The 16,393-nt window shown below is 38.5% G+C and overlaps 1 protein-coding gene across 3 annotated transcripts in view; it reads right to left on the bottom strand.

The window, feature by feature from the left end:
• TFEC (transcription factor EC) overlaps positions 1–10,505 on the bottom strand; it is a 95,305-nt gene extending 84,800 nt beyond the window's left edge. For all 3 annotated transcript variants that reach the window (XM_021384879.1, XM_021384880.1, XM_021384881.1), the window contains exon 1: positions 10,263–10,505. In XM_021384879.1, the coding sequence (XP_021240554.1) occupies positions 10,263–10,463 (201 nt within the window). In that variant the 5' untranslated portion in view covers positions 10,464–10,505. The remainder of the gene's footprint in view (positions 1–10,262) is intronic.

Raw genomic sequence — 16,393 nt, 5'->3', positions numbered from 1 at the left:
CAGCATCTTTTTCTTCCTTTTGGTTTTATGAATACCATAAAAAGCTGCTGTAATTCACAACAGATATTCTACTTTGAAGAGCACCAGAGCGACTTCTGTCTGTTACGCTTTTCTCCATTACTAATTTGGCATGGTTCTCAGCTCTCTGAAATTTAAGCAAACCCACAGATCCAAATTATTGCATTCAAGTAGCTGTCTCCTGAGAAGGGATAAATATGACCATTTACAGGTGGAAAGTGCCATGGAGACCAAAGCTGTGTTTCTAGACTACAGTTCTGAACAGCAGGAGATTGAATTTGTGGAAGAGAATTCTTGTGTTCATTTATCCATGATGAGTCGTTAGTTGATTATCTTGTATCTGCATTTTGTAGGCAATTAATCATTTTCACTGCATTTAGGTATCTGTCTGTACAGCTTGTGATACATCTCCCAAACTGAAAATGTTTTCAGAGATCCAGAACCAGCTGTGAACTGTGAATCAGGACAGAAATGTATATACATACATATTTTTTTTTAATTTCCTCCTAACTAGTGGAGATATAAAGCAAAATATCAGACATAATTTTTTTACAGACAATGACCATGTTCTTCGTTTCTGGAAAAATGCTCTTCAGGAAATACTGGAGTACAACTAAGTGTCCTTTTTCAAAATAGTGTAGACACTAGAAGATTTGTAAATGATGATTCATGGCTGCATATTTCTAAAATGCAGTCTTAATATTATGACCGATAAGAACTCCTGACAAGAAAAGTTATGGTACTTCCAATGGTAAAATTTATTATCCAGGAGGATTATTAAAGATTGTTTTTTATGTAAGTTTACCATTGAAAAAAAATCATACAGGACAATAATAATAGCACTGTATATATGGAAGGACTGTTTAATCAGTCAAGATCACAACATTCCAGAGATCAAGAGTTTAGAAGTACCAGGACTGGCAATAACTAAAAGCAGAACTGAGAGAAAATAAAGAGACATAACTCATATTACAGGCTATGCATATCAGCACTTCAGAGTACCAAGAAAATGGTACAGCTCCAAACCTTCAAAATTAGCTGAAAGTGTGCAATCTCTGGAATATGATAATCCTTAGCCTCTGCTGTTTTGATGGACTGCAGTTTATAGACAAATCTTTACATCTTGACGCTGTTTCAATCATCTTTCAGTTTGATTTCAACTACCCGCAGAGATTTTCTGGAGTTTCAACTCATCTTAATCTTTGTTCCTCACTCCAACAAAAGAAAGTGATATTAAATTAATTTATATATAAATTGCAAGGATTTTGTCTGTAGTGGCTATTTTTAATGTCCTGCTTGTGAAACAGCATTCTTTTTCCAAAAAGTGCTGGCCTCCAATGTTCTTAGATCTTTGCTCAGAAAATTATGTACATGAGTTAATTTGGTTTTAATATTGCTCTAAATGAACTTACCCCTGTCTGGCACTAATCTGAAAGGAGACAGGCCATTTAGATGGACAGGATCATCTCTCATGATAAAAACATTCTGAGCTCTTAGGGAGGGCTGGAAATAGTTTTGAATGCAAGCACATAGTAAATGGTGGCTGAGGTACCAAAGCTCTCCCTCTTCGCATCTGAATCACAACATAGCCCAGAGGTCTTCAGCACATCCAAAAGAAAACCTCACAATCTTCTTCCTAGAGCTTCATTTAAAATTCCCCTTTATAAAGCAGAGAAACACTTAATCAAACCTCAATTTTCAATCTCAGATTTTTCTAGATGCAGAATTTACAAACACATGAAAAAGTCTGGGTGAATTTGAAATGAACAAATCCCGCTTTGCTGGGGAGAGAAGAAGGAGGCAGGAGCACACAACACAGAGACTCCAGCCATTTAGAGATGGTTGTCATTCTTTATGAAGATTAAGGGACTTGTAGCCCTGCATTCCAATATTAATCCAAAGGCCAGCCATTGTACAAACTGCCGGAGTACAGGCTTCCAGACATTGCACTTGTGATCAGAGTCTTGACCTAAACAGACACTCTTTTCCATGATGGAATTTTTCTGGTTCTGCTATGGTTACTCTATATGGCATATAAGTAAAGTTTGATTACAAAGACCTTTAGAAACCATTAGACAGGAAAAAGAGCAATATATGAATGCAGCTGAAGAGCCCTCTTCTCTTACAAAATGATGAGTTTACTTGTATATTGGAAGAGTATAACTGTATGTGTATTTTTCAAAATAAGAGAGCTCCCACAGTAAGAGATAAGAGTTTAACTGTTGGACAGCTTGCACATCTGATTTCCTTAAGGAGATCTACACAAACCGCAGAACAAATGAGCTAAGGCTCACAGAATAATGCATGAGAACACAAGGCTTTTTATTTTTAATATATTAATGCAGTTGAAAATAAAATAAATACTCCTGATTTTTCTAAGGGAACCATAAACACTACAGGGACTTTGCCCCTAGCATCAAGTGATTTACATATTTTTTATAAAAGTCAGGGCTGGTTTGAAGTCATAAAAAGAAGACCAACCACTGTTAAAGTGATTACTTTTTCCTCTGCTATGCCTGGGTCCAGTCTATGCCATCAGATTCTCACTTTTATGAGCAACATAAAATTCAGACACAATTTCCAGTTAAAAATGAAACTATTTCTGCTGGGGCTTCATAACAACCAACCTCTTTTCTTTTTTTCTTTAACTCAGTGGCAATTCTGATATCCAAAGTGGCAACTAATTGCCCTGACAATTAAATGGTATTGCCACAGCACAGCCTTTATGCATTTGTCCTAATAAATGTCAGAGGAAGCTCAACTGCTCAGTTCAGCAGATGCTAATTTAGGCTGAATACCACCAGCTATTCAGGGAGAGAATTTTTGCTTTAAATAAGATTAATCTCACAAATGAAGTGTGGTTTCCTTCTCTTTATAACAAAGACCATTGGTTATTCATTAAATCTGAATTACAGCTTTAACAAACACTTGCATAAGAATCATTAATGTCATCTGTTATATAATTACTTATGCAGTGAATAACGCTTAATATCTCAACAGTTAAGAGTCTTCAAAATTCAGTTACTATAGCCCTTGTCATTGAGACTAACATTACTGTTTCAAAGCGCCTTTTTCCCTGGTGACCCAGGCAGAAGAGCTTGACTACTTCTTGCTTGGCTGCCATTTGTCAGTTCAAGACGAGCAGAACTGTCAAGTAAAGGTTTATGTTGGACTCCTAACTCCCATTGTGGTTTCCACCTTTCCACTGAAGTCAACTGCAAGCAGAGATTTCTGCTAATCTTAGGCCAGCATTTCATAAAATGCTGGTCTACTTTGCAAACCATAGAAGCTGATTCATTTTCTGTTTTGCAGGTGACAAGAAATAACATCTCCTGTTGTTAACACTGGAAAAGTATGCACCCCCTCATTGTAAGGCCAACAGCATTTGCACTATGATTCTCAACTTTAGAATTCCAAAACTTCTGGTAACTCCAGTTGCAGACTGTTAATCCCTAAAATTTATGTGCTGGGGGAATGGCTGTGTTCACTAACTCCAGAAGTCATGGAAAATGTTGTATTTATGTCAGCAAATAATTTACCCTCTACATGAGCACCTCTATTTGCAAAGTGCCAATTATGAGTCATCCCAGAACCTTACAAATTTGAAACCTTTGTAAGAGTACTAGCTGGCAAAGGACAACTCTGTGTCAAGAATTCTTCTAAGAGCTGCTGAGAGGATGATTGCAGTGCCTGGAAACGTCCTGGACATATGAGCACTGCTGCTCAAGGCTCTGCACTGAAAATACATGGGAAGGAATCAAGAGATCCTGTGATTAAAGCATGACTATTTTGCTTCTCAGACCTGTCTTTAACAGTCCTTGGCCTCTTTCATACAAATAATCACAATACTCTGTAGACCGAACCACCCTAACAGCATACAGTTTCTAGTCCATAGAGAATTGTTGAGATTCTAATTTTGAGCCAAAGCGATCCAGCGTTAACGCTTCCTTCAGCTGATGAAGGTGATGGACCCGCTGAACTTACTATCTCAGTAGCAGACATCAGTGATTTCCATGTTACGGAAATTATCACACAGAAGTAGGTCAACAGCTGTGCTCAGATGTGAAGAGGTGTGTGCAAGAATAGACATAGCGAAAATAAAAAGGTCTAAAAAAACGACAAAAATGATGAGGTATATGGGAGGAAGAATGGTGACTGTGGACTTTACACACTGTAAGGTTAAAAAGATGAAGTCTGTGAAGTTTGAAAAGGAGAAGAAAAGAAGAGATATTATAAAAGTCTACAAAATAATGAGTGAGCCTGAAAATCCTACACAGATCTATTTATTTCCCACTTACCCCTACCTTTTGCTCTCTGTTCTACTCCTCCTCTTTCCAGATCTCCCAAAATGTGTTCTGCTCTCCTTCCCATTTCCATTTTCCCTCTTATTTCTGATTCTCCACCTCATTTCCACCTTTCTTCTTCTCTGTATACTCTTTCTCATAATATAAACACCAAAATAAATATCAAATAAACAATAAATAAAAATTGAATATTAATACTAAATGTATTACATTAAAAAAATAATATCACTATAGTTCACAAAAATAATAAGTAATATATTTCAAATGACTACCATGAAAAAATCTATGTGGATTCATTGAAAATACAGGCAGCTAATCATAAAAACCTCGATTACTTTACTTGCAGTAATTTGACATAAAATTATATTTTAACCCTCGTGCATCAGCTCCTAAGCTAATTTTAAAGTGGAATCCGGAAAGTTCAAAACTTCTATCCTTTCTCTGACGCAAAAAAAGAGGTGGAAATTAGAGGTGGAATTCATTTGACATTTTGTGTATGAGAAAATTAAGATGCATATATCCAAGCTAATTATCTATGTATTTTTTTCTGTCAACAAGGGGCAAAAAAATAGGCACTTTGATGGTGCAATCCATCTTACTTGAAAGCCTAAGATAAGCTAGATAAATTGGGTTTTAAAAGACCTGCTTACACTGATTCCAAGAAAAAGTTACCAAGGCATCTAGTTCAGATGTACAAGTGGTCACTTCTAACTTAAGCATCATTTTGTTCCTACATGTAGCCAATATTTCATTTAAACATGAGTTGTGGCCTACAGCAAAGATCTACCATGATATTATAAAGCTTAGAGAGACAGATGAGGTATATACCTTCATCTGAAATGGATGTTCTTGGATATCCAGCTCGTCTTCATGCTTTCAAATGTTCTACTTGTGCAAGAGTATTAAGCTACTGCCATTCTATTCTCTCTTTCAGACAATCTACTAAAAATGTATCAAATTATGTAGCTATCACTAAAAACAAATAACAACATAAAAAATCATTTTTCAGTAGTGTTTGAATTGTGGGAAATGTGGGCAATCACTGCAACCAATATAGAACTTCAGAAGAGGAGCATGAAAGATGTCAGTGAAGCAGGTACTGGGTAAATGAGACTCTCTACAGAGTATTTATAATGTAAGCAGCACAGCACTTTTAAGGATAACAAATATCTGTGAATTTTAGAATTTTGTAAAAAAGCCTGAATTATAGAATCATAGAATCATAGGATTAGCGAGGCTGGAAAAGACCTACAAGATCATCCAGTCCAGCCATCCACCTACCACCAATAACCTCACTAAACCATATCTCTCAACGCTATATCTAAATGTTTCTTGAACACCTCCTGGAACAGTGATTCAACCAACCTCCTAAAAGCCTTTCCCTCCTAGAAATATGTGAACCAGACTTGTTGTGTTTCTAAATACAAAATGTTGCCCACAGAAACATTCTGAGAGTGTTAAAATTAAGCCCCAGCAGCTTTAAAAGAACTATTTCAGACAGAAATGTAATCATTTATGGGTCAGCTTGAGAGAACCTTACCGCCCAGCCTCCTCAGTGTCGTAGATCACTGAAAGGGTATTATACTTTCTAGTAATTTATACAGAAGTAGGAGGGTGGATATTTTAAACTTGTTTGGCATAGCATCTTGTAATGGTCTGATCAACACTAACACACAGGGAAAACAGTAACCCTGGTCCTATTTGATTTGTTAATATAAATATATACATATTTATTTATTTACTTAAGAATTCTTTTAGCTGCAGTGCTGTGCTGGCAACTCATTTCCAGCTGATCAAGCTCTCTGATTCCCAGGTCTTTGACAAAGTTACAGGTTCTCAGGACAAAGTCCTGCACCTTGTTATGGAACAATAAGGCTTTTCATTCATTTTCTGGTGGTGCAGTTTTTTTTAACTCTCATTACAATATACACTATTTAGTTGTGCTTACAGTCTGAAAAGATACTATTTCTTTACACCAGTGGTGTATATACTCATTTCCAGTCCTCCAGCAATGAAGTCACTTACAAATGTAAGCAGCTTTCATTAGCTGATAAAATATTTAGGTAGCACTGAGTGAAAAATTCATTATTTTGCTACTCCAAAGGGCTACATCCAAACCAGGAATGTTCCTCAATTTCGAAATCCTTTTTCACATCTATTGGTTATTCAGTTTATAAATCCAATTATTGCATGGCAAGTTAATTTTAGAAACTAATTAAACACTTTGAAGAACCCTGACTATATGATACCAACAAACTTACCTCTATCAACCAAACTTAAAATCTGAGTAAACCAGACAAAAAGTTAGATCGACAAAGTTAATTTTCCATAAACCACATTACCTTTCTTTCACTCTTTGCGAAGTAAGTCCCATATTATCCATTCTTGTGTTATTTATGATGACCTTTTAATACTTTTAAAATATTGTCATAACAGAGGAGTTCTTCATGTCATAACACCTTTCACCAGAGAATATCATGTTTTGGGTGTTAATACCTTAATGATGACTGCTGGTTTTAGCCATGAACATTATTCTAATATAATACTGCTTTTTTTTTTTTTATTTAAAAGAGGTCAGTAGTCCTTACAAGGGACATGCATAATCTTCCTCCCACACAGTATATCTCTGACAACAAAGAGGCACGCCAATGAGAAGGGAGAGGCTGGAAAAGTTATATATATATAAATATATGTATCTCTGATCTCCATTTAAACGTATCCATTCAAAAATGTGGGAGAGATCAAGTTAAGTGATCATCTGAAATACCACAAAATTGGTTTGCTTTGATTTATTGCATGAAGAAGATAGAGCATTAAAATTTCCACCAAAACTAATATTTGATAAAAAACCATTCCTAAAGAAAATAGATTTTCCCTAGAAGGGTGTTGCTAGTCAATATCTAAGGGGAGCTTTACTATGATATTGGAACACTCTTCAGAAAAGGACATCAGGGTGTAATCATGGAGACCAAGAACTCTGCCTTTGCCCACAGCTTGAAGACCAGAAATCATCATTTTTGGGTTACAAAAGGCATCCTGCATTCCTCTGGATTTTCTTCCAAAATCTCCAGTACAAATGTTTGCTAAGCCAAGGTTGCTTAATTTATATTGCGTGCAAGTACTGCAGGAGAAAATATGACATCAATTCCATGATTCTGTGATCTCTGTTACCACCCCTGGTACTCCTTCATGCTGACCCACCCTGCTGGAAAGTATAGGTTCTTCTCCTTGATCAAGAGAAATTAATCTGGATCCAGGTTTTGTGTCACATAAAAAGACCACAAAATGAATCAGCTTCCGAATTCTCTTAGGTACTGTTGTTCTAAAATACCACGCTAACCCTCTTCTGCTACCTTTGTGAATCCTTGATCTCAGTGTTCTCAGTGGTATTTGATGGTACCTCTTCACTCAATATGAATTCCTTATTAGTGTTGGCTCTGAGCTGTGTAAAACAGCATTAAGATTTGTTATCAGTTTATTGCCATGCAAACGCACTACACTTATCAATATCAGAACTTTTGTGCATCCAAAGAAAATGTGAGACTTTCATAAAGGCATGAGGGTCTTCCCTTACATGCTGAGTTCCCACCTTGGACTTTTTAACCTCTCAGAGATCTGTAATTCCTCTGTTCTTCCCAGCAAATCCTTCTTTACCTTCCAGACAGCCAAAAAATGATAGATTGGCTTTGCTGTAAAGACTCTGGTGGAAAATTTACTCAATCATGACTCTTTCTGCAGAACAATGACAATCAGTCCTTAATGGCATGTTAGTTGCCCACAAATGGATGAGAAGAAAGCATGTCTAGAAGTCACCCTGTCTGTGGCAATATAACTTAAACACTGCTACTTAATTAAGGATGAGGCATAATTTCTTGTCTAAATCCTGAAACCTGTCTTTAATTTTTTTTTCTTGGTCTTCCTTAAGATGTTTTGGAGATACTGCACATACTGGTGAGAACAGGAATATTTTTGGCTTTCTCTATTTCTATATATTTCTGGTATTTCTCTCCAGCAATAGATGAATGTCCACATTTTTTTATCATTACTTCTTTCTACTTTTCCTCTCCTCCTACTTGTTTTTTCCTCATTTCTCCTTAATTTTTCCAGTTCCTCTCTCTCCCAATTCTTTCACTGTTTCCCTCTTCATATTTTCGATTTTCCATTCTCCCTTGCTTTCCTTTCCCCACATTCCCCTCCTTACTTTTTCTTCACCTTTTCCCATATCTCTTTGCCTTTTGATTTCCAGCCAGCAAAATGCAGTTCTCATGGGCTCTTCAGCACCTTTTGATCACTGCTAGCAGGGTGCTAGCAGGGTGCTAGATCTCTGCAAGTAGGCTCCTCCAGCAGCCTGACCTGCCATATCTAACTCAGGGGCTCCGAAGGCCTTAGGAGGACATTACCTTTCACCAAGATCCAGAGCAGGGATAGCACTGTCCTGAAAGTTGAGAAAGGAATTTCCGTTTGCCAAGACAAAGAGACTGGCAAGAAAACATGATGCCAGCTACATGCTGCCTGATTTATTACCCTCCAGTTAAAGCAGCCTGTAGGGAAAGTAGCATGCCAGTATAGTGCTCCAGTGTACTGACCCTTCTGAGTTCTTGTTAGCGCTCACCATACTCAGCATTTCCTCTCATTGATTGATAGGATGATACATGTATGTATGGCAGAGAGTAGATTCATTACAGCACATTAGCCAGACTGGCAGACAAATACCCACAGGGGCAGAAATTCTGTAAGGAATAAATAAAAACTTTATTATTTTTCTTAAACTTCTTTTCTCCAGGCTACATTGAGGAACACTGGAGAAATGGGAGAGTGGAGCAGACCAGAAGAGAAAGGCAGTGGCAAGAACTGTAAGGAAAGTTTATTAGCAGTCAGAAAAATGCTTAAAATATTCATTGTTGGATCCAGAAGTTGAATAGTAGCTGGATCTCTGCTTAACTTTTCCTTCCCACTGCTAAATGAGAAAGAAAGAGTCAACACAACAGACATCAAGCTATCAGAACATTCCTGGTGTAACAGCTATGAAACGACTACTTGGATGGTCCGCTTGCTGCAGTTTAGAATTCCTCAATTTAAAAAGTGAAAAACAAACTAGTATCAGCCTTTATCAACAGCTGCCACCATGTGGTATCTGAAATACCACAGTTACTTCCTATTTCAACAGAAAGAAGTATGGTGGAATTACGTGATCTGTTCAGTAATGGCTTTTAAACATCGGTTCTACAGAACAGAGGTTGCACAAGATAGTGTGGCTATGAGCAGCCCTTCTGCAACCCTGCACAGGCTCTGTTGAGTCAGAGGAGTGAGCAGCCCATGCCATGTTGCCCCTGACACCTGTACAGAACCAGAACAACCACACCAAGCTGCTTCCACATAGCTCTTTGTTGGTCCTGAAACTCCCAACCTCAGACCTGGATGACTGTAGGTGCCAGGAGAAGCTCTTGAAAACATGTATTCCTGAATGGCTGATGCTAAAAACACCTAGCAGCCACAGATCTACCAGGAGGTAGCATCCCCTCTCTTGGTGTCATGTGAAGCTGCCTGCCCTGCCACAGGGTGAGGAAGCAAGAATTCAGCCCCATTCCCATTCCCTGATTGCTGTCTGTGAATGCTGTGTGACATGGAAGGAAATCTCCAGGGCCATTCCACTATCCAAAAGGAGGATGGAATGTGTTGTCAACCCTAGATCATTAGAGTCAGTCCTAAGATTAACGATTCAAGGAACATGTACAAGACCTAGTTAATATTCTAGCATCTGCTTGTCCTACATATTTTTTAGAAAATATTAACCCCAACAGCTTTATCCCTCACCTCCCTCCTGGATCATGTAGATGTTCTTCAAAATGAGTTAATTATGTTACAATTAAGAATAACTTTCTGCAGATAAAACAGCATTCAGAAATAGTCTTTGTAAATGTCTTCTGGTAATATAGGTACCTCTGAGATTGCTGAAGCTTTGTCTGATGAAAAGTGTGTTCCCACCGGCAAAAATCCATTGAACCCAGGGTATCGTGAAACTGGCATGTGGCACTGTGGATAACGTGCATGGGCTTCTTCTTGAGAGCACTTCTCTGCCCACTCTTGATCCCGTAGCTTTCCTCTGAGCTGAAACTGTAGTCCAGACAGTGCCTGCAGCATTGCTTTATTTCTTCCCTTTCCACAATTAGCAGAGCTGAAAAAATCACTATAAAACACACACACACAAAATAGAAGCAGCAATTTAATGTCTTGCACAATGTAATTCTACTATTGCAAGAGAAAAAATCCTTAAATATAAAACCAAATTAATGTTATGGTTATAGGGCATCTGTACGGACACAATCCCTAACATGCTACTAAAAAAAAAAAAAAAAAAAAAAAAAGATGAGAAGAAACCGTTGGCATTCAGTTAACAATCATGTTTGGAGGTTTGTGACTGACTTTGTTATTCCAAGGGAAGCCAGATACCAGTCTCTTGGGATTAGGTACAAAGGCAAGAAAAAAGTGGACATGTATGAATCTCAAAAGTGACTGCTGGGTTAATAAAACAGTCTGTTTTCTGTTCACCCACTCTTCCTCTCAGTGTGCAAGTACATTAAAATATGTCAAAAGGAAAGCCATTTGCTGGGGAAAAATAATTCAACTAAAAGTCAAAATTTCCAGCTGGTGTATTGCCTTGGTGTGTTCAAGTGCGCTAACAAAGTGACCCACACATCTCACTGGATGAAAGTTGGTATCCTCATTAAAGTAGAAACAAACACTTGAAAATGGGAACAACTGCCAGTCAAAAAAAAAAAAAAAAAGGATCACAACTGATATGAGAAGCCTTCATTTTTCCACATTTTTTTCCTGCTTGTTCTATAGCAAATACGATATATATTTAAGTAATATCTTGAAAAGTAATGACGGTAAAACTGATTCTGTATGCAGTATCCACTCCTGTTTGCTGGAGGAATTGCATTGCTAACAACCATCCACATTATCATTCAGTGTTTAGAAGGATAAATATTTTCACAGTCCAGTATATAAACAGTCACATATAACACAAGGATTGGTTCCTGCAAAGAGTAATCCTTTCAAAAACGAGTAGCTCTGGGAAAGAAAACTTCATATCAGAATTACTCATGCTAGGAAAGGTTTGTAGGATCAGCCTCCAACCCTTTAAAATAATAGCACATTTATACTAGTGTGTACTGTCTTTGCCTTCAGGAATCACAATAAGACTTGAGCTCTATCACTAATTCACTGCTGTGTGAGCATTTTGCAATATGAACAACATGAGACATGAGATCTCCTGTTCCTTGGCCCGCACCCTGGGAGAAAGCACTATCCGATTAAACAGAAGACAAAAAGTGGGAAATGGTACATAATGATGTGAGCTGACTTCTTTATTAATTGCTATGTAATTTTCTCTGGAAAAAAAATAATAAAATAAAATAAAATAAAATAAAATAAAATAAAATAAAATAAAATAAAATAAAATAAAATAATGAAATGTAAAAGAGTGAAGAGATTTTGCAAAGTCTCTAATGTCCACAGCAGCGTATATTACAATGAACTGTCTGAAGAACGGAATCACAGAATGGGTAAGGTTGGAAGGAACATCTAGGGATGGAGACTCCACAGCATTCCCAGAGAGCCTGTTCCAGTACTTCACTATCCCTACAATAAACAGGTTTTTTTTTCTTATTTCTAAGTAGAATTTCCCCCACTTCAGTTTGTGCTCATTGACTCTTGACCTGTCCTTGGGCATCACTGAGAAGTGCCTGGATCCATCTTCTTTACCTCCCTATCAGGTATTTATACATATGGAGAAGAACATATATACTGGAGAAGAACATCTTGAGCCTTTTATTCTTCAGTCTGAACAATCTCAGCTCTTTCAGCCTCACCATGCAGCTTACGTTGTTCCAAGCTCTTCAGCATCTTCACAGTCTTAAGCTGGACTTGCTCCAGTATAAACCTGTCCCTCCTGCACTGCAGGGTCCAGGACTGGACTCAGTGCTCCATCTGTGGGCTTCCCAGTGCCTACAGAAAGACGTCAACCTGCAGGCAATGCCACACTGCTCCTGGTGCTATTGACCTTCCTCAATGCCAGGGTGCATTGCTGGCTCATTGTCCCTCAGGACCCCCAGAGCTTTCCCTGCAAAGTACTTAATCTGTTATAGTGACCACTCATTCAAATTCTTTGTTGTCTGCAAACATGCAGACATCTTCTGAGTCTTAATGACTCAGAAGATCTCTCAGAATCTCAGAAAACTCAGAAAAATCTCAGAAAAATCTCAGAAAATCTCAGATCTCTCAGAAAACAGAAGACTCAGACCCAGGTCCTGCACTTCGGCCACAACAGCCCCAGGCAACGCTACAGGCTTGGGGCAGAGTGGCTGGAAGGTTGTGTAGAGGAAACGGACCTGGGGGTATTAGTCAATGCTCGGCTGAGCATGAGCCAGCAGTGTGCCCAGGTGGCCAAGAAAGCCAATGGCATCCTGGCTTGTATCAGAAACAGTGTTGTCAGCAGGAGCAGGGAAGTCATTGTCCCTCTGTACTCAGCCTTGGTGAGGCCCCCCCTCGAGTACCATGTCCAGTTTTGGGCCCCTCACTGCAAAAAAGACATTGAGGCCCTGAAGCGTGTTCAGAGGAGGGTGACGAAGCTGGTGAGGGGTCTGGAGCACAGGCCTTATGAGGAGCAGCTGAGGGAGCTGGGATTGTTCAGTCTGGAGAAGAGGAGGCTCAGGGGTGACCTTATCACTCTCTATAACTACCTGACGGGAGGTTGTAGTGAGCTGGGGGTCAGCCTCTTCTCTCTTGTAACTAGTGACAGGACGAGGGGGAATGGCTTCAAGTTGCGCCAGGGGACACTTAGGCTGGACATTAGGAAACACTACTTTTCTGAAAGAGTGGTCAGGCGCTGGGATGGGCTGCCCAGGGAGGTGGTTGAGTCACCATCCCTGGAGGTGTTCAAGAAACGTTTAGATATAGCGTTGAGAGACATGGTTTAGTGGGGTTATTGGTGGTAGGTGGATGGTTGGACTAGGTGATCTTGAAGGTCTTTTCCAACCTAGCTAATTCTATGATTCTATGATTCTATGATTAATTAAGATTGTAAACAATGCTGGACTCAGTATGAATTCCTAAGGGACACCAGTAGTTATTGGCTTCCAAGTGGACTTTGTGACACTGATCACAACACTTTGAGCCCAGTATTTCAGCCAGTTTTGAATACACTTCTTTATCTACCATCTAGTTTATTCTTCATCAGTTTTTCTATGAGGATGCTATAGGAGGAAGCTTCAAAGACCTTATTAAAGTAAAGCTAAGCAACATCCACTGTTCTCTTCTTCCACCAAGCTTGTCCTTTCATTGTAGAAGGCTGTCTGGTAGGTCTGGCATAATTCTGCATTTTCTTTAGTCTTCATTTTGCTGTGCATCTACCTGTAGAAACTCTTCATGCTGTCGTTCGTGTCCCTCTCCATACTTAGTGCCAAATGGAATTTATGATCCTAGTCAATTTTCAGATTACACTTTTTAAAATTTGCATTGTTTTTCTGATGCTTAGAATTCTTTTTCCCATTAGGGAGAACAAACAATTTGTTTGTTTTTTAAGCACATTTTATGAACCTGGTAACCTACAATAGCCACTAAGTATCTGTTATGAGCCAATATGTCAATATATATCCAAGAACTCAGCAAAAATTCTAAAGCATTACATAGAACACTTTTGGTAGTAACAGCAACAGTAGTGGTAAAAAAGAAAGCCTGACAAATTTTTCCTCATGATCAAGGCTTTTATAATGCATTTCTTACTGCCTAATATGCACAAATAAATACAAATTCGAAATTGATTCCAGCAAAGCTGATCCCCACAATTGTGCACAGAGTGAAGTCTAAACGTCCAGAATAAATGTCAGGACAAGAACCTGGCTTTATTCTTTCAGATCAGCTGAGATTGATGTAAATACCTCACAGAAACTACAGCTCTGCTTCTCACTGCAGCCTCTCCTAGTAGATAAAAGCAAAAGAGAAAGCTGATGAACAGTTTAACTAAGTCATCTGTGCTGACTGAGGAATAAAGAACATAAACTTGTGATATATTCTAACTGCTACTGTCACTTCTTAGCCTCGAAGAGTAAATGGTTAGGCCGTATACACACTGCTCAGTCCCTGAAGAGAGGGACTTGGTAGTACTGGTGGATGACAAATGCAACATGAGCCAGCAGTGTGCACTTGCAGAAGGCCAACAGTATCCTGGGCAGCATCAAAAGAAGCTTGGCCATGAAACAGAGCAAGGTGATTTTCCCCCCTCTACTCTGCCCTTGTGAGGCCCCATCTGGAGTACTGCATCCAGCTCTGTGGCCCCCAGCATAAGGAATACATGGAGCTGTTGGAGTGGCCTCCATAGGAGAGCCATGAAGGTGATCAGAGGGCTGAAGCACCTCTCCTACGAAGAAAGGTTGAAGGAGCTGGGCTTGTTCAGTCTGGGAAAGAAAAGACTTCAGGGAGACCACACTGCAGATATCCAATGCTTAAATGGTGCCTACAGGAAAGCTGGGGACTCTTTATCAGGGAGTATAGTGGCAGGACAGAAGGTAATGGTTTTAAGCTAAAAATAGGTAGATTTAGATTAAAAATTAGGAAGATTTTTTTTATTATTATTATTATGGTAGTGACGCACTGGATCAGGTTTCCCAGGGAATTTATGAATGACCCCTCCCTTGAAGTGCCCAAGTGAAGATGACTCAGAGCCCAATAAGCCTGAATGAGTGACCTGCTTTGCACGCAGGTGCATAGTCAGCTTCATACTAAAGCTCAGCAAAAGCCCAAATCTTCCCATTTTCAAGGAAAGTCATCTTGATCTTGTGTCTGAGCACAAGACTGCTCAACCATGTGATTAGCTAGTGGTGCTTCCTGTTCTGCAGGTGTGTACAGTTTCTTCTTCCCTCACTGGCTCTCTCTATGTGTTTAGTCCAAATTACTCTGGTGTGGATACGTGGAAAGTTCTGAAATAAGAAAACTGAGAAGGTGGCTATGATTAGTTCTTTCTGGTAAGTGTAGTCTTATCAGGACTGTTTAGTTGTCACACTTGAATACTGAGAACCTAACCTTGCAGTCCTTTTGCAAGGAAAAGTCCCCATTGACTGGTATGTCTTTGTTTAAAAAAAAATTACTGGATATGCAGAGCAGCAGTTCTGAACAAAGGAATTCAGCTATTTTTCTTTTAGTTTTCCTCTTCAGAAATGCCCTAAGGCAGTTATCTATTTCAGTCAATGGAAGGCTGAAAATGTTCAATCAAAAAAAACCTGTCTATTTTTTAGCAATAGAAACATAAAAGAGACTTAAACCCACTGAAATTATTTTTGTCTACATTGAGGACCGTATTTCTTCACAAAACATTGACCTTATTTTTAACTCTTTGTTTGCCAACTGTTTGCCTGAAGCAACTTTTGACAGTTAAGGGATCTGTGATGTTATTGGAATACATACTTATGATCCCTTCATTATACTAGTAGGGAAAAGGCATGCAGAATTTCAAGTTTATTTCCATTTATAAAATCTTCATTTATCTCAGCATTTCTTTCAGTTAAAAAAAAGTAAAAATCAAATTAAACAGAAATGACTATTTTAATACTGAAATCCAGCTTGACTTGTGTATGTTTACACAAATAGCTCAATAAAGTTAATCCTGCTTAACCTCTGTGGGCATTTAAAATACAGTTTGCATCTTCCTGTTCTTTCTTCAGAACTGATCACAAAATAAATAAAGAAAAAGTTATGTAATATCTATTTTATGTTTTCATTTCAGTTCATAGTTTCAGGCTTTCGGAAATTTCTAGTCAGACCAACAAGTGAAAGAATTGCAGTGGAAACAATAGTGAAAGCTGGGTTGAAATTAAACGTATGTATACTTATGAGAAATAAAATTTCACAAGAATTTTGCATGAAGGTAATATTTAAATGAAAGCTAAATATATATTGGTTGTGAAATATCCAGTGAGTATATACAGAGAATCTTAAATCTGATCTGTAGCATCGCAAAGGAAGAAAAACGTATTTCTATGTTGGAGGCAGTTCAATCTTTGCTGCTCCAGAAA

The sequence above is a fragment of the Numida meleagris genome, chromosome 1, assembly GCF_002078875.1.
Source record: "Numida meleagris isolate 19003 breed g44 Domestic line chromosome 1, NumMel1.0, whole genome shotgun sequence".
NCBI classification, from domain to species: domain Eukaryota; kingdom Metazoa; phylum Chordata; class Aves; order Galliformes; family Numididae; genus Numida; species Numida meleagris.
This window is presented reverse-complemented; position numbering and strand designations above follow the sequence as displayed.